The sequence below is a fragment of the Apus apus genome, chromosome Z, assembly GCF_020740795.1.
Source record: "Apus apus isolate bApuApu2 chromosome Z, bApuApu2.pri.cur, whole genome shotgun sequence".
NCBI lineage: Eukaryota > Metazoa > Chordata > Aves > Apodiformes > Apodidae > Apus > Apus apus.
The window spans coordinates 62,621,510-62,645,134 of record NC_067312.1 but is presented as its reverse complement, the minus strand read 5'-3'; the positions used below and the strand labels follow the sequence as shown (position 1 = coordinate 62,645,134).

The 23,625-nt window shown below is 34.2% G+C and overlaps 1 protein-coding gene across 4 annotated transcripts in view; it reads left to right on the top strand.

Annotated features, from left to right (window-relative positions):
* The window catches only part of CEP120 (centrosomal protein 120), a 37,635-nt gene extending 14,387 nt beyond the window's left edge, over window positions 1-23,248 (top strand). For all 4 annotated transcript variants that reach the window (XM_051642108.1, XM_051642109.1, XM_051642110.1 and 1 more), the window contains 10 exons: window positions 803-985; window positions 3,244-3,340; window positions 3,430-3,582; window positions 4,232-4,321; window positions 4,821-4,913; window positions 6,546-6,707; window positions 10,506-10,628; window positions 12,076-12,174; window positions 20,307-20,452; window positions 21,084-23,248. In XM_051642108.1, coding sequence (XP_051498068.1) covers window positions 803-985; window positions 3,244-3,340; window positions 3,430-3,582; window positions 4,232-4,321; window positions 4,821-4,913; window positions 6,546-6,707; window positions 10,506-10,628; window positions 12,076-12,174; window positions 20,307-20,452; window positions 21,084-21,324 — 1,387 coding nt within the window. In that variant the 3' untranslated portion in view covers window positions 21,325-23,248. The remainder of the gene's footprint in view (window positions 1-802; window positions 986-3,243; window positions 3,341-3,429; window positions 3,583-4,231; window positions 4,322-4,820; window positions 4,914-6,545; window positions 6,708-10,505; window positions 10,629-12,075; window positions 12,175-20,306; window positions 20,453-21,083) is intronic.
* The last annotated feature ends 377 nt before the right edge of the window (window positions 23,249-23,625 follow it).

Sequence of the window (23,625 nt, the reverse complement as noted above, 5' to 3'; positions counted from 1 at the left end):
TTCCAGTTTCTCTGTTATTTAAATTTAAAGTCAGGAACTCTAAAATTCTTGCTTTTATCTCTTCAATGCTTGTGCAGGGATCATTGCTTACAGAAACAAGCGCTGCTTGCTGCTGTAACTTGTTAAAGCTTGATGGCGTAGTTTTAGCAAAGCATTACTTCAAATGAAAGAAGTTGTTTGATTTTTTTTCTTATCAATACACAATGACTATTCTGTATCTTCAAAACACATTAAGTACCTAGGAAGCTGAGTACAATTTTTATAGAATCATTAAGGTTGGAAAAGGCCCCTAAAATCAAGTCCAACTGTCAGCCCATAAACCACGTCCTGAAGTGCCACATCTACGCATTTTTTAACACCTCTATGATGGTAATGCTATCACTTCCCTGGGCAGGCTGTTCCAGTGCTGGACCATTTCTTCAGCAAATAGTTTTTTCCTAATATCCAATCTAAATTTGATTTCCCAGTAGTCCCACCAGCTTTCCATAATTGATTAAGATGTGGAATAAGGAATCATCAAAGTAGTGGTATTTTTCAGTCAATCACTTCCACTGTAGCATTATTTTTCTGATAACTGGAGAAAGGAATGATTTGGCTGAAATGAGTGATGCAGAAGATTCAAAGCCAGTCAGTCTCATTCCTCTGTGAGTAAGAGGCAGTAAATGCACCTCGTTTTTTCACAGTTGTGACTGTCACTGATTTGGAATGGTACTTCTAGAACATTAGGTCATTTCCCCAGATGAATAGGAATGCTTCCTGTTTTGTATTGATGCCTGACACTAAAATATCTTCTTCATTTCAGATTACCTCTGCTAGTTGAATTGTGGCACAAGGATAAAACAGCTAAAGACTTACTTCTAGGGGTGGCAAGACTCCAGCTGTCAAATGTTTTAGCTTCAGAAAAAACCCGTTTCTTGGCTGGTAATGGCGAACAGTGCTGGCGTCAGACTTCTAATGAAACAGTCAGTGTCACAGCAGCACAAGGGTAAAACTATTTTAAAAATTCCTTACTCTGTAGCAAATTTTAAAAGTTGTTTGTTTAGTGTTTCCCTGAAAAAGGGCAAGCTGTTCCTGTTTACCTTTTTGAACAGGTAAACCGGCTACAGAGTACTGCCATATGGGTGTGGGAATAGGCACACAGGAGACTGAAATTAAAATGCCACAGGCATATTGTGCAACCCCACACAACTACCAGAGTCATCGTAATAAATATTTTTATAATCATGATCTTGGGTAAGCTTCACAGACAGATTAAAAAAATAAACAATTTGAAAAAACATTACTGAGACACTTACTTAATAAAAGGCTGCTGATATTCCAGAAAATATTGAAGACTGTCCATAGTATGCTTTTAGATGTCTCTGACTTAAGGGAAAGTTAAGAGAACATATGAACCCACAAAGTGGAGAGGTTCCCTGCTTCAGGATTATACCCTGTGATTGTAGCAGGGATTTTAGTTTGTATGCATCAGGAGCAGTGTTCTTAGTTAATATTCTATCTGAAGAGAAACATTAATTTACCTAGAGGTGTGACATTCTTTTTTCTGCATATGAAGAAGCTTAATGGTTACTTCTGTCCCATGTCCTTGTTGAAGATGTGAACTGTGCTAGCAATGAGTGCCTAGACTTTCACCTTTTTCTGTGAGATGGGAGAACTTGAGTATGTGTTTAGAAATAAATATAATTGCTGTTAAGATTGAGGTAATTTTTAAGCCTCTAATCCTACAGATGATTAAAACATGCAATATTTAACCCACAGGAAACTTCAGGTGGCTGACACAAAGACTCATATTTCCACCGCATCCCAAATCGATAGAAAAATAATCTCTGACTTTGTTTTTATTGTGAAACTCAGCATAGCCTTATTCTGTGGAGGGTTATTTTATTATCACTGTACAGTAAGGTTCACACTTCCACCAGCAATGTTTATTAAAATGAATCCTGGTTTTGCACACAACTTAAGAACCACTAGATGGCATTCTCAAAATGTAATCAAGTCTGCATTTTTCTATGCTGACACCTTTCCAGTTTCACTCCCATTGGTGTAATGTTCTTTATGATATGTTAAATTCACTCATATTTATTAAGCACACTACCTTGAATCTTGTTTTGTTTTTTTTAATCAGTGACTGATAAGAAGTTGAAAGATTTTAGTACAGTAATTTATGTCAAATTATGTGAACTAAAAATGTTTGTTGGTTTGTTTTGGTTTTTTTTCCCTTCCAGATAACTGTGTAGAAGATTGCACATTTGTATAAATATTTTAGTGTTGTCTTCTATATTTCCTGGAAGAAAACTTTGATGAAAAGTGCAGCCATGGTTAATTCCTTCAGCCTTTTGGTGCAAATTGCTTGTTACCTAATGCTGCATCTTCCAGGCTTCAAGTGATTGTGAAATTGCCTTTGCATCATTGAGTAGTTATAACTGAAATGATAGTTTTGTTTCTGACCAAGTACAGGTCTACTCTGCAGTGTACTTTCATATTAGACTAGTGATAACTTCTAGTTACATGATTTGTGTGCTTTCCTTCTCTTAATATCTTTCTGTGCAGAGAACTACCTATGTTTACTACATTTTGTCTATGATTAGAGGTGCAACAGCCAGAGACAAGCTGTTCTACTTCAGGAGAAACTGCACTCATTTAAAATTCCTTTATGAAAATACTGTTACCTGGGCATTTTTTCATGGTACAAGTTCAGATAGGTGTTTAACCTGTAAGTGGATGTAAAGTTGTCATTTTTCTGTGATGAAGCTTCCAGAAATGTGTGTTTTAGTTATCAAAGTATGGCTTACAAGATGTGATATGCTAAGTGATTTATTATACAGTTAACATTTAAAAAAGGAAGACTAATGAAATTCATTGAGTGTATTAGAACAAAGTCAGCATCAATACCTGTATTCAACAGATGCAGTTGTGAGGAAGATTTAAGACTGCAAGTACAGTTTTGGATCACTCCCCTGTTATAGGGATGCATTGATTATAGTAAGCTGTTAGTTAAATAGCTTCCCATTGACAAGTTATTTGTTAAAGTCAAAGCTTACTGTAGATGTATAAATTAGTCCATGAATTAAAACAAAAGGGGAGGGCATGTTTGGGCTCTTACATGGGAAACTGTTTAGAGTCTCTGAGCTTACACAAAACTTTGTATCACCTAAAGTTTGCTGGTTTGTGTGTCTTTCACAATTCACTTTCTGTATTATTTAGACAATTTTCTTGCAAATGATACCCTAATGTTATTTGTAGGTCAGGCAACAGGATAGCAGAGCTTTCATATGCTATCACTTTGGAAGACTACGGGCTTGTGAAAATGCAAGAAATTCTGGTGTCAGATTCTTCTCAAGTAAATTTTACATATATCTTACCCTTTTTCCTTGAGCAATTCTGTAAAAAGTTGGGTTTCCAGTTAAACATCCACTGTTACTGTATCAGTGTGCAGGTGCTGGTCAGCAATGTCATGTCCCTCATGTTCAGACTTATTGTGCCCCAGAAAACCATCCAGAACCTCGAGAAACTCATGAATACAAAGCGGCACTGGAGTTAGAAATGTGGAAAGAAATGCAAGAGGACATTTTTGAAAATCAGGTTTTTACTCTTTCTATGTATGTAATAGACTGCATGACTTCTAGAGAAATTTTAGCATAATTGGTGAGGGTAATATTAAGTGCATTGTTCTTTGCCACTGTTTCACATAAGAACTATATTTTGCTCATAGGAAAAATTAAAGCTTCAGTTGTACACAAATATCTTCCATACTTTTAAGGAAGGTGGTTAATTCCTTTCTGTTAAGTGACTGAAGTTGGTTCTAGTTAGTGAAATAGAGAATGTCCCCTTCAGTTTCCCCTTACTGTTTTTGAAGTACAGTGGATACTCAAGATTCAAATTATTAGTGTTAAATATTAACACTGCCCTTCTTTATTCTCACTCAACATCCATTGCTACATGAGAGTCTCATGATTCTTTTTAAAAGATACAGAGAATCTAGTGCCTGTTTATTAAGATACTTTTCTTAACTTGGGGTTTCTTTACATTTTGTACTTAAGGGTAAGAAATAACTTTCACTACCCAGAGGTATACCTTGAATTATGTAAGTCAGTGTACAAAATTCAGTTTTTAATTCTTTTGCTTCAAGGCTTAGTTTTGATAGTACTTTCTCCTTTGAAGTTATACTTTCAACAATTTTGTTTTGGTTTTCTGTTTAAATTTTTTATTATTTTTTGTTTGTTTTTAAAAGCTTAAAAAAAAGGAAACAGCCCATATGCAAGCACTTGCAGAAGAATGGAAAAAAAGAGATAGAGAGAGAGAAGCAGTAGTGAAGAAAAAGGTAAGGAAACTTGTTTTTATATTTGCTGAAAGTCTCATTATAAATCTCATAATACTATAGAATTCGACAAGGTATTTTATAACTATGACACAGAACAAAGGGTCTATGATTAGTCTTAGCACCTACTGGTATGCTTGTATCTAGTCTACAATACTAAAAAAAATTCACCATTACTCAGAATATTTGCTAGAAATCCTTTGGTTTAGCTTGCTTTCTTTGTGGGCTTTTTAACATCAATTGCCTTCCACTACCATGGTCACTTCTACAGCCCAGTTGTGCATGGTAACCTGTTAGTCTTTATTGTATTAGGAAGAAGAGCCCTCCATTATGATGTCTTCATTAAGAGCTGGACATTTGTTTTATATGTAAATTTCCAAGCAAAAATTTTTAATATTTTATAGCATAGCAAGAGTAAATTCTTTGCCTGCCTAAAATATTTTTTTGTAATGGAAAGGAAAAAAAAAGCCACCATTTTTTTTTTTTTTCCCCCTTCTTTTAGGTAGCAGAATATACTGCTTTGGAAGAACAACTTCAGAAAACCCTGAGAGATCTAGATAAAAGAGAACGACAGCTTTTTAGTGCTGAATCAGAGGTAAAAAGTGTTCATCATTTTATGGGATGCGATTGCATTCGTTATTTCTGTAAGATTTCTCAAGTTTTCACATTGCGACAACTGTGGCCTGTGTATAAGAACTGAAATAGCTGCATTAATGCTGATATGTAGAGTAGCACTAGTAATTTGAGCTGGTTTGTTGGGGGTTTTTTGTTTGTTGTTTTTTTTTTTTTTACAACTACACTTTTTAACTGAAATGGAAATCCAGTGAATAAATGGGTTTCTAGAATTACAGAACTCTATAATTGTAAATTTTCCATTCTTAATAGTATTAAAGTGTCAGTGGGGACTTCCATGCAACACTAGCATATCTCAGTTTTAAGTTTAGTACTGTCAGATGAACATTATAGATGTGTACATGAGTACACATCTTACTTCAAACAGTAATTTCTAGATTAACTGCTGAAATAGCAGAAGGTGACAGGGACAGGTGGGGCAATCTGGAATTGTCCAGCTTTTGTTATCCAGCAATTTGGTAGAGTTTCTATTTTGTTGGTTACTTTATAGCTACAAGGGCGAAGAAGATGTAGGAGAAACAAGTAGCAGCCACTGTTCTGGATCGCACTGAACAGCCTGTTTTCTCTCAATAGAGAAAAAAATAAAATAAACTGATTATTTTTGTACTTCAGAACAGATTCAAAATGATATAGGTAAACTGCAGTCCAAAAAACTCTTTCCTCCTGTAGCTCAGAGTAATCTTTTTATCCTATCAATCCTTCCTGTGCTTCTGAACAAAGTTAAGAAAGCTCCTAACACAGGGACTGATTGGCTGAGCCTGTGTCTTTTTCTGTACTCAGGCTGTCTATACCCCTGAAGTTTTAGTTTGTGCTGTAAATAGTGTCTGACTTTACCTTTAACATCTATGCAAAAAATTTTGAGATTAGCTTTGGCTGACTACATTTCAGTCTGAGGAAAAATTTTTATTTTTGTTCTCATACATGTTTGTCTCAAAACTTGCTCCAGAATTACTGAGATTCTGACCTGAGAGTTTAGAGATAATAAAAATCACTGGATTCCAAAAGTATCTAGACAAAATGATGCAGGGTTCATTTAGCAATCACATGGTTTGAGAAATGGGCTGTTTGGGGAGGTTCTTATTCAGTTAGCAGTTAACTGGACCAGTAACATCTTTCTAGAAAGTTCAAACATGTCAAGGACTGTTTTTCTATTTAGCTCAATGAGAAATTCTCTCATTATCATCAATTTGAAGTGTGCAGTCTTACTGATCTAAAGGCATCGTGGCTGTAGCTGTGACTTCACTTTTTCTGCCATGAGAGGATATGTTTAGCATTGTAGCTGATAGTAGGAAGGTGGATATAAAATTTGCATTTAGCAATCCCACGCCTAAAGTACAATAGAGATACAGGTAGCACCACTTTTACAATAGTGAACAAGATCCTATTTGTAGCCCAAATATAGTAATTTGCAAGTTTTTGCTTAAACTAAGAGCCAATAAAAGATTATATAGCAAACATACATAACAATGGTATTTCTATTTTATTTTTTTTTTATTTCTGGAATTGATAACAATTTTTTGTCATCAGTAGTAGTAGCGATTGTAACAAAGATTCTTGCACTTATGGATTAAGGTTAGTGTATCTCACTTCTAAGCTTCATAGAGTAAAGAAGGAGTTGCAAGCAGAGCATGAACGAAAACTGCAGGAGCTACAGGATTCTATGCGACGAGCCAAAGAAGAATGTACACACCAAGTTGAGCTAGAAAGGTCAAAAATCAAACAGTTGGAGGAAGACAAGCTTCGTTTACATCAGCAGGTAAGTACACTTAAATTTACTACCTCAACAATTCACTAAGTAAGCATTTTTTAAATAAAGTTTAATAAGTTGAACAGGCACATTCTGGCAACTTTGTAATAACCATTTTGTTTCCTTTTGTTTGGTGAGTTATGTGCTGGGAACCATCTTGCAGTCCTGCTCAGTAGTAGGTCCAGGTTTTTTTCTACACTGAAAGTCAAACTGCAATTACAGACTTACATTACACATAGAACCTGAACAGCATCATACTCTTCAGTAACACAATAAATCATTAACTGTTAACATGTAGCAGAATGACAGAGTTATTGAGGCTGGAAAAAACCTCAGAGATAGAGTCCAACCTATGACCTAACACCACCACATTGGCTAGACCATTGCACTAAGTGCCACATGCAGTCTTTCCTTAAAAGCCTTCAGCAATGGTGACTCCACCACTTCCCTGGAAGTCCATTCCAATGTCTGATCACCCTCTTGGTGAGGAAATGCTTTCTAATACTCAACCTAAACCTCCCCTGGTACAGCTTCAGGTCATGCCCTCTGTCACTAGTTGCCTGGGAGAAGAGCCTAATGACATCCTACTACAACCTCCCTTCTCGTAGTTTGCTTTTCAGATTGTTTTATTCATCCATTGCGAAAGACTGTTTCTCTTGTGCTTATTGGGGCAGGGGGGATTTATCTTAGTATTGTGATCTTCTATTCTGATAGTAGTAGCTTCATTGAACTGGGAAAATTTAGACCACATTCTTTTGTCCTATAATGTAGCTTTTGCACTAACTGGCTAGTCTAGCTATTTTTCTTGACCATTAAAGCCTACTATACAACTTTAAGTTAGTGCTAGCTTTTTTTTTTTGTTATTAGAATAATAGACACTTAATTTGTTGTTAAATAGATTAAATCTTAGTAATGCATAAGTGTTTTTCAAAGTATGTAATTTATGTAGGTCAATTACTTGATTTGGCACTTTTCATTTCTGATACCTGATAGTGATAATCCTACAATAGCTTTGTCTATTTAAATAGCTGTATCAGCCATATTTTTCTACTAAGAAGAATTGTGCTGTATTTTTGTGGGCTTTTTAGATGAGTGTTAAACACTGATATTAATTTACTACTTTTCACAATATAGCTAACTTTCTAAATATACCTAATCCAAAAAATACTGCTAATTACCTAGAAGATGCTAATCTTGACAGTTCTTCTGGATGGTCATTGAACTGAGATGAGCAATTTCAAACTGCAGAATGCTATCCACTTCTAAGTGATAAGTGGACCACTTCTGCCTTGTAGATTTGTCAGCAGCTATCAATGTTGTATCAGCTCAGACAAGACAGCCAATAGTTTTTCAGGCTCAAGCAGCCAAATGCCATCACCAAGGTGTCATCTTCTAAATTAATTCTTTTTTCTCCCACTGACTTATTTAATCTAGGATACAATTCCATAACAATCACATTATTTTTCCTATTTAGAGCAAACGCGTTGTATCAGACTAAAGATCCAGTTAGCTCAGCATGCTTTTGCAGCAATGGTTGGATATAGAGGGCAAGAAAATAAGAAACAGGACAATAATGAAATACCATTTTGTTATATCCAGTAATACTATTGAGTTACATGTACCCTCAGCCAGAGGAAGCATTTCATGCTTACTAGCCACCAGTGAAAGTATTCTCCATATGAACTCATCTGATGCCTTTTAAAAAGTATGTTTTTAGCATTGCTACATACTGTGGCATTGAGTTCTAAAATTTAATTATGCGTTGTATATTTTAGAACTTCTCTTTGTTCATTTTAAGCTCATTGCTTAATTACTATGAAGAATCTTTTAGTGCTTATGCTACATACTGTTCCAAATTGCTTAAGGATCTGTCGTACTGTCTCTTTTAAGCATAAGCCCCACTAGGTTTTGCCTTGCTTTGTATGAAGGCCATTCCTTCCAGCTGATCATTGTGGCTTTCTTTCTGCTATTTTGAATCTCTCATGCTTTAATATGAGGTGGTTGTTACCACATATTCTGTTTAAGATGATCTTTTTTGCTTTGCTGGTGGTGGGTGAGTTTTTATTTGTTTGATTTAGAGTCTCACTGTAGGATGGTTCCCTTTGTAACATGCACAAGCAGAAAGTTCCTGTTGCTGCCAGTTCTGATAGGCCTCTTTTTTTTACCTTTTTGGATGTCATGTTTTTTGTTTTGTGTTCTGGTTTGTTTTTTTAACTAGAAGTGTTCTGGAGTAAATAGTAGTAGTTCTAAGCAATGTGCTCTGACTTTCTCCTAACCTTTTAAGGAGATACTTCAATACAAAATTTTCACACCTCAATTGCAGAGTTCTCTGAATGTTTAACTCATTTAGAGGTAAGATCCTTAAAGCATCCACCTTGAAGTACATCACTCCTTATTCCTGAATAAGGAGTCTGTGCTTTGTTTTTATGATTTATGCAGTTCACTAACAATCCACAACCTGATGTTTCGTGAGAAATTAAGTTTTCTAAAGTGCTTTCAGAACCAAACAAGAAACTACTGTAGAAGTTCTAGGGAGAGCTGGAATTTGTCACAGCTAAGAAATTAGTTGCTGACTTCGTCATCAGCATCGTGTCTGTATGTGTGCTTTAACAAGAAATCAGTAAAAATGGCAAACAATAGCATATTTTGTTAAAGTTCACTATTGTAGTTGCACATGACAAGTAACTGCAGTGTTTGGCTTCTTAGGAAGCATCTTTACTTCTTTTACATCAATTCTGTAAAAATAACTGATGCAAAAAATGGTACTTTTGAAAAAAAATTACAAGTGACCCAATTAGGAGATGCAAAGAATTAAAATATTTATGAACTAATAGAAGAAGTTGTAGATTTTAAAACAGAAATTAATTATCTGAAGCATTTTCACCAAGTATTTTAAACTGTTGGGGAAAATTAGTGGAAATACTTGCTTTAAGTAGTTGAACATAAATACAAGTGCAACACTTGGGATCATCTTTGGGGTGGAATATATCAACTCCATCAGGTGTATTAGATATTAATAGTTAAATAATATTTAACAGAAAAACATAAGCTACTTTTAGAAAACATCTCATAAAAATTCTTAACATTTTAAATATGGTATAATGAAAAAAGCTATTAAACATTTGACTCACTTAGTTTCTTTGTAGCAAAGTAATTGTGTATTGGAATGGTTTTTCAAATTGCCCATTTCAAGATGAAAACCAAAGCTCTCTTTTAAAAAATCTTCATCAAACTGTACACAGTGAGGCCAGAGGTACGTAGCATTGAGTCATTAGTCACTGAAGTCTCTCTACTTTAGCCTTTCTTGTAAATCATTATTTGGCTGTACAAAGTATTAGTTGTTTCCTCTTCCAGACATTCCTAAACAAGTTACGTTCATGAAATTGAGTAAGTAATAAAACTTCATACAGTAGATAACACTGCTTGCTTTATTTAGAAGATGTGTGTAAATCTAAATAATTTTGTTTTCTGTATTTTTCTGCAAGTCATTTTAGAAACGTGAACAAGCAGTGTTTGTAAATCTTGATCTGCTGTCTGTGAGAATTTCTGTGAGGACAGAATTGTTTTTTCTTTGCAGTACTGAGCAAAGATCCTATTTAAAACTCCTCCTATTAAAACATCGCTGCATGCCGTCATAAAGAAATAATTAGTTATGAATGTGTAGCTTTCAGTGTCTGTTTTATATCAGGTAATTGACAGTAAGATATTTGTTCCAGGGACTACAGAGTAACAAATTCTGGAACCTAATTTGTTGTCTGTGAATGGATTTTTCTGCTAACTTGCATTATATCTTTATCCTCAATTTAGCTTTATGAAGCAGAAAATAAGCATAAAATTTTGGAGAAGGAGTTCCAGCAATACAAAGAACAGCAAAGCAGCAAACCAGAAATCCAGCTACAATCAGAAATAAATCTTCTCACTTTAGAAAAGGTATCTTAGATTTTTCTAGTCTTTAAAAATTCCTACAGTGGTCCATTCACTGGTGAGGGAGATGTAGAATAATCTTACATGATAAACTGGTTAATTTGTCTTATTTTGTTTTACTTTTCCTGACAGTCTCTGTAGACTTTAAATATTCAGTCACAAATAAGGCCAGCAGTGGCCTTATTTCTATAAAGGAAACAGCAGTGTTAGAAGCTAAATCAGAAGAAAACTAAACTATATAATTAAATTGCTACCATCACAGTTTATGCTGGGCACTCTGAGCATTCTGCTTATAAAATCAAAAAGGAGTATTTTCTTGTAAGGGTTAATTTAGACTGGTATTCTATTATGTGCATTGGTTTTTTGATTTTTTTTATTAAGAGAGATTATGCTAATTATCAGTGAAATAGAATCACTGTCTTAAGTTGATTTCTTAGAAATTATACATGCCTTCAGTAGAGGGTATTTTGTACAATTAAAACCAGAGGTACAGGCATTTGAAGTTTAGAATTATGTGAAGTTTGCATCAAATTGTTGACAGAATAAGCTGAAAAAAATCAGACCAGGCTTCTTGGCACAAACTGCACTCAGTTATATGGCCAGTCTGCATGTTACTGTATGCTTGAATAACTTCTAATTATGCAAGCAGATTATTTAAAATATGTTTTGGTCTATACAGACTTTCTAAACTCTTAGTTTAAATATTTTTAGGTTTCCTGGTTTTGTTAGGTTGTTGTTTTTTTTTTTTAAATTGGTGCTTTAAGATCTTCACAAATGTAATAGGAAAGAGTAAATATCACTGTCACAGGTTTTTAAATTAAAAATGCTTCATTTTTCAGATTCTTGTGCTGTGTAATTCATAACTGTTTTCATTTGTGTTGTAATACCAATTTTTTTGCACAGAATGAAATTATAGTGTGTATTTTTAAAATATTTATTAAGATACTAAGATTGAAAATTCACAATAGATACATAGATTTTAAAGAACAATTAGAACAGATGTCTATTTCAGAAAAAAAGAATGTAGCACATTTCTTTCATCAGCTGTAGGAAGGAAAAAAATCTACACACCTTTTAAAGGCAAGATTTATCCGTTGGTATTTTTGTTAAATTAGTGTTTATAATCTTACTTCGAAAAAAAAAAAAAGGTGGGGGGGGAGGAGGTGGTTATTTGAGAATCTTAAATTAAAAGTTACATCAGCAGATTTAGTGCTAAAAACTAATCTTTTTCTCTTTGTATAGACAGCTATCCAATAAAAATAAGACTATATTTTAAACAAGAAAATGTTCATGTGCCATAATATTTATGTTATATTATATAACAGCTTTAGATGATGTTGTATGTTACACTACATAAACACTTTTCTTAAACCAGACCCTTTGTATATATACAACTTTCAGTGATCGTTACTGCTGTTATTACTTCGGCTGATATGATTTTAATTGCTTTTAGGTTGAACTTGAAAGAAAGTTAGAGTCAGCTACCAAGTCAAAGCTCCATTACAAACAACAATGGACAAGGGCTTTAAAAGAACTTGCAAGGTTAAAACAGGTATGCAGGCTTTCTTTTGTCATCTGAGGCAACAAAGTTAATGTCCTGTTGGAAATGCCTTCTATTTACTCTTAACTGCTGGCAATTTTTGTTTTGTTGGTGTTCATCTTTGCCGTATTAAAGCTCTGAACTATGCTTTTTACAATAATGAGAACAGGGAAACTAATTTGAGTTTGACATTGAACTTAGGAAAGACCAAGGCTCAGGTTTGCAAAGATTGGCATAGCTAAAAGGAGGTATGAATCAAAAAGGAAAAATTTTATTAATATCATTGCCAGTAATGCTCCATTATCACTTCCAGTGAAAATATGTCATTCCTGTTCCAAACGTTTAGGTTAGTTACAGTCCTAACTGTTCTGTATTTTAATTGTATGTGTGTGTGTATATATATATATATATGTATGTATAGTCATACACATATTACTTGAAAATACTCTGTTCAAAATTGCAGGAGTAGTAGCTTCATACTCACTGAATCCACATGCCTCTGTGCTTTTTGTCATCACTTGTCTTTCATAAATTAAAGTAAACATTAGCTTAACAGCATACTTAAGAATGGCAGCATTTCCATTGGCCTGGACAAACACATTAGTAAATCATTAATCCCTATTACTGAACAAACCTCAACACAGACAAAGTTTCAAAATTCAGATTCAGTAAGATGTTTTTATGACCTGCATGCACAGCTACTTCCTCCTTGAAAAAGTTTTTTGGGTTTTTTAAGGATTATAGTTCCTACTTCATTCCTAGTCATATTCAGTTTTTGGGGAGCAAGAAGCTAAGACCACTATCTCCTAGTTGATAATTACCTTTCTTAATCTGTATTTCTCTTTGGAGAGAGTGAATGTGCTGTGTAATCACTTCATAATGAAAACCTCATCTCTATGTACTTTCTTCAAGTTGGTCCATTTTTTGCCTAGTGATAAAAGGAGTCAAAAATATACATCTCAAATTTCTGGAACATCTTGCTTGACAAGATGATAGAAGGAAGAGTATACATGTTACCTCTCCGATTAAGATTTCTTCAGCAGCCATAAAGTGTCCAGCCTACTTTTTTCTTAACTACCGTATTTTAAAATTTCTGTAGAATAAAAGAAAAGATTGTTGCTTGCCAGATTAACACTAGTGTGTATCACTACCAGGTTTTTATTATAAAATTCATCACCATAGACCTGACAATTTGAATTTAGTAATGTATGTAGATGGTTTCTGCTGATCGTCTTGCTGGAAGTCTGAACCATGAAATATGTTGGCATGTACAGAGAATTATGCTACCTAAAACTTTTCTATTACAGAACAAACCCTTTCAAAGTATTATATTGTGGTTTTTATACTCCTGTGCTTCATCTTGCTCTGAGTCTATTGATAAAGGATTTAAGTGGCTTTAAAGAGCCAAATAAAATTTGAAGCAGAGCTGATCAAAAACCATTTGCTGTGTTTTAAAAATAAATTTGGAAACTGTCGCTTCAGGAATTCTAGATTTGCTTTAGTTCAGATGATTTGTGCAATTGTGCGTAGTTTGACCAATTTCTTGTTTAAATTGGATTAGTACCATGTTAATTTTGCATTGCCTCTGGTGAATAGCCACAGGGCTGTAATCTCTGCCAGCAATTTGTCACACCAAAGCTCTCCAGAGAACTATACAAAACATTTGTGTAGTGAGGATTAGACGCTGAAAGCCGTATCTTAGATTGTTAATAAATGTTAATGACAAAACCCAGCTGGTAAGTCTTGGAAATGAGATCTAATGCTTTGTGCCCATTGCCAAAAAAATGTTTAAACAGAGATTTCCATTACTCAAAGGTGACCTAGTACAGTCAATTTCTGAATTAAAGAAGCATAATCTACAGGCTAAGCATTTAGTAAAATACTCTTCTGATTTGTAACCATAAAAGTCAATGTTTCCTTAATTAAAAAATTTCCTTTTACTTTGGAACTACTTCTTAGCACAAATCCATGACAGTTTTATATTTTGCAGAATATGAGATATGCTGTACATGAAAAGTATGGGACTGTTAAATGTTAGACTCCATGTCTAGGATTTTGAATGCTAAACACAGTGCCAGTGGTAGCCAAAAAAAAGATCTAAAGTACATGAGGACTCATATATTGTGCTTACCTGTGCTTAGCAAAATGCAGAAGTTAGTTGCACTTAAAGACAGTTTGTAAAGCTGACTGAAAATAGACTTCACACAGCTTACTTTTTCTTCTTGCAGTGCAAGTGTGTATTAATTCTTCATTTATTGTACCTGTTCAGCTGTAGTAAAAACAGGTTAGATACGTGTCTGTGCAGCAAGGTAGATTTTATGATTTCCAGAGGTTTCAAAAGTTGTCGGGCGGTTTGCTGTGAGGGATCTCAGTAGTACACAAATGAGATTTCCATGGTTTCTCTGTGTGTGCGCGTTATTTCTGAGAGCAATCAAACCATTTACACAAAGGTGTATATATGCTTACAGAGATCTTTGTTGCTAAATTCTGTACCAGTCAGAGTGCAAGAAACAATGTATCAAAACAAAAATAAAAGTGGGCAGAACATAATTTTTCAGCAGTTAATAATCTCTGTTATAATCTAGAAAACCAAAATATCAAAATGCATATGCCTACATTATTCAGCTTTCTGGGAGAAATATTTTTTTAAGTCTTTTAATGTTTATTCCCTATAGATCTGTCCAAACCATCACTGATGCACTCATTTAAAATAACATAGGCCATGTTGGCTGGCTGACATTCACTCTGTCTTGTCCAGTGTCCTCCTTATCCAGTCAGTAATTAATTTGATTAATTCATAAGTAATTTAGCCAAGGATGGGATGTAAATCTTTGTTTAAAAAAAAAAAAGGCATTAAAAACCCCACACCAGTTGGAGATCCAAGTCTTGGTTAAAAACTGTGTCTTGAAACCATCCAGGCCCTCCTACTGACTTGTCAGCTCTGGGTTATTTTCAGAAAACTTTACTTGAGTTCCCTAGCTTCAATCGTAAGTTTTTCCCACAGACTTGCTTGGTATGTGTGAGTGGGAGAGTGAATAGTGGCTGCTATTTAGCCATTGTTTAGTCTAGTGTATGTATGTTTACATCTCCCTTTTGGATTTATTGGCAGCTATGGCAAAATAAAGATTGTGCTTCCTTGATTGAAGAGCCTCTTAACTAGAGCACCTGGCGGCATACAGAGATTCTTTTATGATCTGATTATAATTGAAATTTTGAAGATTTTTTTAATACTGGTTAATTTTTATTTAATGCTGGTATTCCTGAAGTACCATAGGTTTCAAAACATCATTGAAGCTCCCACGATGCAAGCTTCTAAAACAGTATTCCATGCCTCAAGCACTACATTAGACATGCAAACTCATGAAGAGAATTAGTAAAACATGGCAGTAAATTATCTGATAACTAATATGTGACTTTGTTTGGATTCAATTTGTTTTGTTTATGAGGATGTAAGAGGAGAATGGCAAAATTGCAAATTAATAAGAGAGGCATATTGGTGATAAGTTTTACCAAGGTAAAAAAGGAAAGAAAATAAGTGAAAAGAGTAGCATGAGTAGCAGTGCTGAGAAGGTAGCAGAGGATAAGGTACCTGGGCAAACTCAGTTTATTGCAAAAATAATTTTCAGAGTGATTCGCACATGGTACACTTGGTTCTGTGTGGCTGCTTCACTATGGGATAGTGGCTAATGATAATTAGGTGGTGATGGTAGTGATGCCAAGTGTTCCGAGTTTCGAGTGGGTCTTACCTTCTATGCACTAAGTTGCCTTTAGTCTACTAGCTGATGATTCTGCAGTGTTCTCTTACATGTAACTTAGAATTTTCAACTTTTAGAACTTTGCATGTTTAATACTGAGGCTTAAAACAGCCTGACTGACTACAGTAAGCAGTTGGGAATAAATCTGAAATGTTTCTTAGTTCAGGTTATGTTGGGTGAGCATATCATCTCTGGAAATGTAAATTATGTCAAAAAGTCTTGACTGAGAATTTTAAGCGAGGGAGAACGTATATATAACTTATGTGCACTGTGGTACACTTTAAAAATTGGTAGTATTCAATTTAACTTAGTTTTTTAAGTATACACAGAATAAAATTAAGATGTTATAGGAGGTTTTAGAAATGGTGGATTTGCTTACTTAGTACCATAAATGTGCAGAAGTGTATTAATACTGCTTTTTCAGTTTGGAAGATCTCACAGTAAATTCTACTATGTTTCAAGTACTTCTATGCAGTAGAGTTCATTTCCTTGTCTAGTTTAAGAAAAAAAAAAAAAAGGCTTGTTACTAAATGGATTGTTAAGCTATAATGGAAAAAGTGAATTTAATACCTTATTGTCTCTGATAAAGTGGCACCAATTTCATCACAGTGATGAAAAAGAAATCCCTCTTTCTCTCTCATCATAATAAGAGACAGTCTTTTTATGGTCCCTCAACATATCATAACAAAATTGTATATAAATTCAAAATCAGCTTGCCTCACTTCTTATCAACCAACCATTGTAAATTCCTTGCCATCTTCTTGCATTGATGGATTATTAGGAAATGGGTTTCTGTTGCTTTACTGTGAATGGTATGCACAAAGGAAGTTTCTATTGTGCACCCTACAAATTGTTATGACACACTTCTAAAGGAGTCAAAGACTAATGTTGGGAAAGACATTTGAAAATCACTAAGAGTGTAACTTAAATTACACACAGGTTGCATCATAAATGAATCTGCAGAATCCTTTTTCATGTGCTTTTTCCAAGTTGGACTATCTTAAGATAAGACAGGGAAAACTAGCAGGAAGACTAGGGAAAACTTGCCTCAGAAAATGTTGGGTTTTATTTTTTTAGTTTAACATTATTGTGCTTAAGTGTCATTATTCAGGGTCGTGGCATGACATGCTACAGAAGTACTTGACCTTCACTGTTACAGGAATAAAATTAATATCTTTTTTTTTTTCCCCTCACCACTCCCAAACAATGAAATGCTCAGTATTTGTCTTGTTTACAGCACAATTGTATTAGTAATCAAATTCATTTTTAGTCACATTTTTTTCAAAGTAAGTCCTACCCAGTGTTAACTTGGGGACAGAATTTACTGGTAAGGGTTTTTCTCTTATATGGAGAAAAATTTTGCACTCTATATTCAAACATAATTCCCTACTAATCTAGGGATATTGTTCTGAGCAATGAGCATGCTCACTAGTGACATTGCTGTGTGGGGTTTTTTCATAGACGTTTTTGCCATAACAAAACATCAAAAGGAACAAGAACTAAATAAATTATTCTTCAGGAAAGCCGTGCTTTTTCTACATATCTTTACTTGGCTTTAGTGTCATTCTCTTTTTTGTCATTTTCTTGGTTTTATTAAATATTACTAAAGATGTTTCTTAATCAGAAAAAGCTTATGGTTCTGAAATTAACTAGATCAGTTAGTGTATAAAGGACCAAGGTATTAAATGAGGTCTCTTCTGATCAATAGAAGAGCAAATAGGAATATTCAGTCTTCTTCCTGGTCTGATTGAGCTTTGGACTTTGTTTTATTAACTTTCAGTAAATGTACTTCTAATGTGAACTTTTTCTTTGAGATTATTTAAAATACCTATTTTGCTATCAGAATGCCACTGTGAGCATTATGTCGAACAGCAGAAAACTCTTCATCATTGAACTCCCCTGCCTCAAATAGTGACATCAGCTTGTCATGAAATTTGTAGTGCCACATGCTTCTTGTGGCCAGCACATGGTTATGTCACTGTGATTTATTATTTTTTTTAAAGGCAGAAAAGCATCCTCTGTCTTTGTTAAATACTTCAACAGTAATGCTTGATCATATAGCATTTTAAAAATAAAAATTGTCTATCTTAATTGAAAACATACGGTGCTTAAGAAGCTTCTATGATTAATTTCCACTGTTTTAACAACATGAATCATGTCTGTAGTTGGAATTTACCTAGTTTTGACCTTCAGGAAGTCCATTTCATAGGATGTTAAAAAACAAGACAATGGATGTGAAGTCCCTCTAGCCCATATAGAAGCCAGCAGTAGATGCACAAGATATAGAAACCTGGCTTGGATATCTTTGCATGTCCTCCAGCTTCTCTCAGTCAATTAGTTAAGTACATCATGAATCAGTGTTGTATTTAACAGACATCAGTGGATATATTCTTTTTATCTGTTTCCTTTTCAAACTAATTCATATTTTGTCCCCATAATATCCTGCTCTTTCACATCCACTTATTCCCCACTGAACAATTTTGAATCAGCAGCAAACTGTTCATGCCAGAATGACTTCCTCGTTTGTTAATATATCAAAGAGTAGATTTCTGTGGAGTCCACTATTACCTTCTGCCCATTGTGGAAATCATTGTTATCTTTTGTCTGGTATTCTAAACCCTGAGTAATCCAAGAGGACTTTCTCTGGCAGCTTAGTTTCGTGTTTGTTTGTAGGTGGTTTCTTTGATATATGGTGTTTTTTAAGGCTAGTTGGGAATGTGACTTCTACAAAAGCTGGATTCATTCTTCCTGGTGCACCCACATCTCCTGTTATTTTTGGTTTTAGTTACGATTTCAGCCAGTTTGACCACTGTCGAGTAAGTCCTGCTGATAAGGCCTCTGCTAAAAGAATAAATTTTTTAAAATGGAACAATAGTTATTCCTGTGATGTCATCACTAATTTTAGTCATGGATTACCCCTTCATTTAGTCATACATCTTGGGTTTTAATTTTCCTAGAACTCTTGAAAAGTCTTGGATAAATACCAGCTGGCTTTAGTGACTTGTTAGTACTTGCTATATGTATTTGTAGATTCCTGTTTTAAAACCTATTCTGTGTATTCCTTTAACATGTTCTTTGTCAGGCTTTCTAGCTTGTCATGATGCAATTCTAACATTTAATTTACCTGGCCTAGTGTATTGGATTAATATAAAAATATTCTGGAACTACATACATGCTATGATTTCTCATCAAGTGCTTCTCAGTTGCCTTGCCTATTCACATTAACAGTTTGAGTATTTTTAAATAATTCTTTGTCAAATTCAGATTTTCTTTTCACTTACGTACCATCAACAGGGGGTATTTAAGATGCTGGGAACTCAGATTCAAGAAATTGCCTGACTAGACACTTCCAGATATTATTAGGTTGACTGTATAATGAATATGCTCACACATACCAAACAAAGTTATCTTTTTTACCCCCATTAATAAATATAAAACTGATCATATTAACAATGACATAGTTCAGATCAAAGCAGTGTCAAAATTACAAAGGTAACCTTGTGCTTCACAGTATGTCTAGATCCAGGATGTTTGTGTAACCTCCTGCCTTTTTTTTTCACTACAGGAAGAAATGTCTTTTTACCTTGGGTCTTCTGTCTCATTCAGGGTGTAAGACTGTATTAAGTTAGTGCACAAGGTCACACAGAAAATGACAGGGAGGAAAGTAAGTGGAGAGGACACCACACTTCTCATTAAGACACGTTAATGTCACAAAGTGGTAGTGGACTCAAACCTAGTTTTCTTAGAATATATGTATAGAGCTTTAAAAAACATAAAGATACAACCAAGTAAATTTTTAGAACTGATAGATTTAATGGAATTAGATACACAGAGTAAGTTATCTAAGGTTTAGCATAGAGTTAGACAAAGGGGTTTTTTTAAGGGTTATTTTTTAACCACAAATCATCATCTCAAAAAGTAGCTTGAAGCTTGACTCTAGGCACTGTAGGACTATTTGTGGAAGTTTCTTCATCTATTTAGCATTTTCCTGTTTTTTATTTCTCAAAAGAAGTTACGGTTTAAGACACCACGTAGCAAAATAATAGTTTTCAGTATTTTGAGTAGTTCCATAAGAATAAGTTTTATGTTTACCAGGTTGGGCTAGAATTTATAAAAGGCTTTGTAACATTTCTGCTGTTTTGTTCATGGGAAGGTATCTGTGACTGGGCTTCAGCTGATCCAGCCTGGACAGGTTTATGGCATTTGTGATAGTCATGGATCTTGCTGCAGTATAGGTATCAACAGTTAAGACATTGTGTTTAACTCCTGCTGCTACTGGAGACTTTATTGTCATGACTTCATTCCTAAAGCTTTGCTTATGTCACTGTAGTTCACTTTTTTCATGTAATCGCATAGTCCACTGAGTTATGTCTTCACTTTCCACGTTAGCGTGAACAAGAAAATGCAATGGCTCACCTTAAAAAACAGCAACAAGAGCTGGAGCACATGAGATTGCGCTATTTGGCAGCAGAAGAAAAAGAGCTGGGTAAGACAGATCGGCAAGAGCTGGAGGATATCAGAAATGAACTTAACAGGTATGCAAGCATTTGTAAGATTCCTTTTTTTCCCCTCCCTCCTGTCTCACCATCTGTCTGAAATTAAGGTTCGCTTAAATCAAGATGGTAATTCTGTAAGTCCAGTGAAAAAATACAATTTAGCGTCCATTAAGTAAAACTTGCACATTTATAAAATGTTATGGTAGTGTAGTATAGAAAATGTATGTTTAAGGCTACTGTACCTTGTTTTTTGTTGTGGTCATAGTTCTACAGCAGCAGGCATTTTCCAGTTTTAAGCCTTCAGTTCTAAGGATAATTGCTGCATTAGGAACAGAAAGAGGCATGTACTATTCACATTTTGAAGACGTTAACATTTTAAATCTGCCTAATGTTGTCCTCCAAAAACTGTCTGCAATAGTTTTGTATATTGAACCATTCCAATTTGAGTGCTATTTGCATTATCAAAGTATTTAAATATTGTATTAATATTTCTTTTACATATAGTTGGTTTTCCCCTGGAGAGGATAATTAGTGACCTTTTATAGATTTCTTTTAGGTTGTATGTCTGCTGAAGTATGTAGTAAAATAAAGGCTTCATATGAAAATAATCAGAACTGGTTTTTTTAATATTGCTCAGCCTCTTGCTTTTTTTCCATTTTATCAATATCAGGCTGAAGAAAAAAGAAGAAGAGAGAAAGCAACTGCAAGAGATTAGAGATAATTCTGCTGGTATAGTGGATAGTCTTCATTCTAGAAAAATAAATGAGAACATGGATGATTACCTCTCTCGTCTGGTAGAAGAGAGGGATACCCTGTTGAGAACAGGAGTATATAATCATGAAGACCATATTGTAAGTGAACTTGATCGTCAAATCAGAGAAGCTGTTGTGAAAAGGAGCATCACTAAGTGAAAGCATACAAAAAGTTGTTAAAAAGAGCCACAATTTGAAGAGTGAGTGATGTTTTTTATAAACCTGTACCACTTTGGAATCTATGTAAGGTCATGCTTAATTTTGCACACTATTGTTACCTTGTTTTGAAGTCATTGTAAATATTTGTAACCCATGAAGTTAATTGCAGTTGTAAGTTTTATGGGGGGATGGCTTTTTTAATGTTTTTATACTCATGTATATACATGTATATATATTTATCTTGTGTACTTTCTTCTGAAATATTTTCTACCTCTTTTTGCATCACACTGACTAAGTTTATTTGTTGTATTTCTAATGTTAATTCTAAAATTTTTGGTCAATATTATCATAATTCCTTTCCATTTTTAAAAAGGTATCTTCAGCTGTTCTGTGGAAAAGTGACATCAAATGTTTTCCTTGACAGAACTCTTTAATTCTGAACAGGAGTGCAGCATCAACCAAGAGTCTTTTTTTTATTTATTTCTTTTTTCGCCTGAATTACAGATAATACATTTTTGCTTCTCCAACTGTAGCTAACTTAACTGAGTTCTGCAGTAAATAGGAGACAAGGTTTTGAGGAGGGTGGGGTAGAATTTTCAAATGTTATGAATTTGAGATTGAGTCAATTATTAAGGAACTAGCCTGAATGTACAGGATACAAATCCCTTTGTTGCCCTAGCAGTTTTGCACATGGGCCTGCGAAGGGAGAACACAGGAAAGTAAAGACTTAGTTCAGAAATACACGTGTCCTTATGTCCATCCTTAATGAGAAGTGGTACTAAAAGCACTTATTCAGTGAATTTACACGCTTTAAATTCTGAACTCGTATATAAACCAAGAGATCTTCTACATAGGATGTTTTCCGTAATCAAGACCTAACCGTGTTACTTCATTACTACTTACATTGTATGTAAGGTTTGGTTTGTCGAAGTATGAATAGAGCACAGTCTCAAGGTGTTTAAATGCCAGAGGAGAAATCCACAACAGGTGTTAGTTTATGCATAACCACAATTGAAAAAGTTTTGGTTTCTAGCCTTCATTCTGTTTTAGTAAATTTAAAATAATCTGTGTGAATCTAGCTAACAACACTACCTTACAACATCATCCTTTCAATTAGGCGTTTTTGTCTTTCATGTAGTCACAAATGTTTCTCTGTTTGAATGTCAAGTACTGAAAATGTCTTAGGATTTGTTACCTTTAGAATGAACAAGATACCAATGCAAAACTTGTGGGTTTTGGGTTTTTTTTACATTAAATCAGTGAATTTCCATGGATATGACTGTATATGTGTAACCTTCCTTTTGTTATATATTAATTATTAAATGGTTATTATGTATTGTATCTGGTTTTGCCTCTATGTGCATTCTTTTTCCTCCTTACCACAGGCATATCTCCTGTTAAATAAACCATTCATTTTGGCTCCTTCGAAAAGTTTTAAACAAGCTGCATAAACATAGAAATCATATTCTGCAAGGAATTATCACTTCACAAGTTGAAACTTTTTAAGGAATGTTTTTGTATTAATTTGCATACCCTACTATTTTTCAAGATAGTGTGACTAAATAGATCCACTGGCAAAGCAAGTAACACCTTCATAAATCAAATACAAATAAATGAAAAATAATTTTACATTTTTTTAAAATCATGGCTGTGCCATATCGCTGATGCACGATCATATCCAAATGAATCAGGGAGCTTCTTTCTTGACAGGAAGACTTGCTCATGCCGTTCTTCAAATGCTTGCTCACTCACTAGAAGTGTAGTTTCTTCTTCAAACGCTGGAGGGTGCCTTAGACTTAAAGTTCACAAAGATTGGGTTGACTACGTTTTCATAATTGTGTTTTTGTTTTTTTGTTTTTTAAACTAGTATTCTGTGACTTTTCAGATGTGTTACTTCATTAAATAAAATTAAAATTTTAAGGTATTAAGGCTTTTGTGTTGTTGGTTTTGTTATTTTCAACTATGCATTTGATCAAGAATTTTTGTTTACTATTTGTGATAAGTTTTTAGTGCGTGAATCCATGAAACTGTCAAGTTGACTTTCAAAGTTAATTTCAGTTTTTAATTTCTAATTCAGTCTCCTCCATGCCTTGCAAAAAACCCAACCAACCAAACAAAACAAAACCACAACCCCCACCCCATAACCAAACAAAAAAACACACCAAAACAGTGGTAACTTTGCTGTGGGTTTGAAAAAGAACACTTTTAAAAAATTATTTTTAAGCCTTAAAATTTAAGCTATTTGGGTCCATTTTGTTATTTGAAAGATCACTAGTTAAAAGGTGAGAAGCATCAATTCTG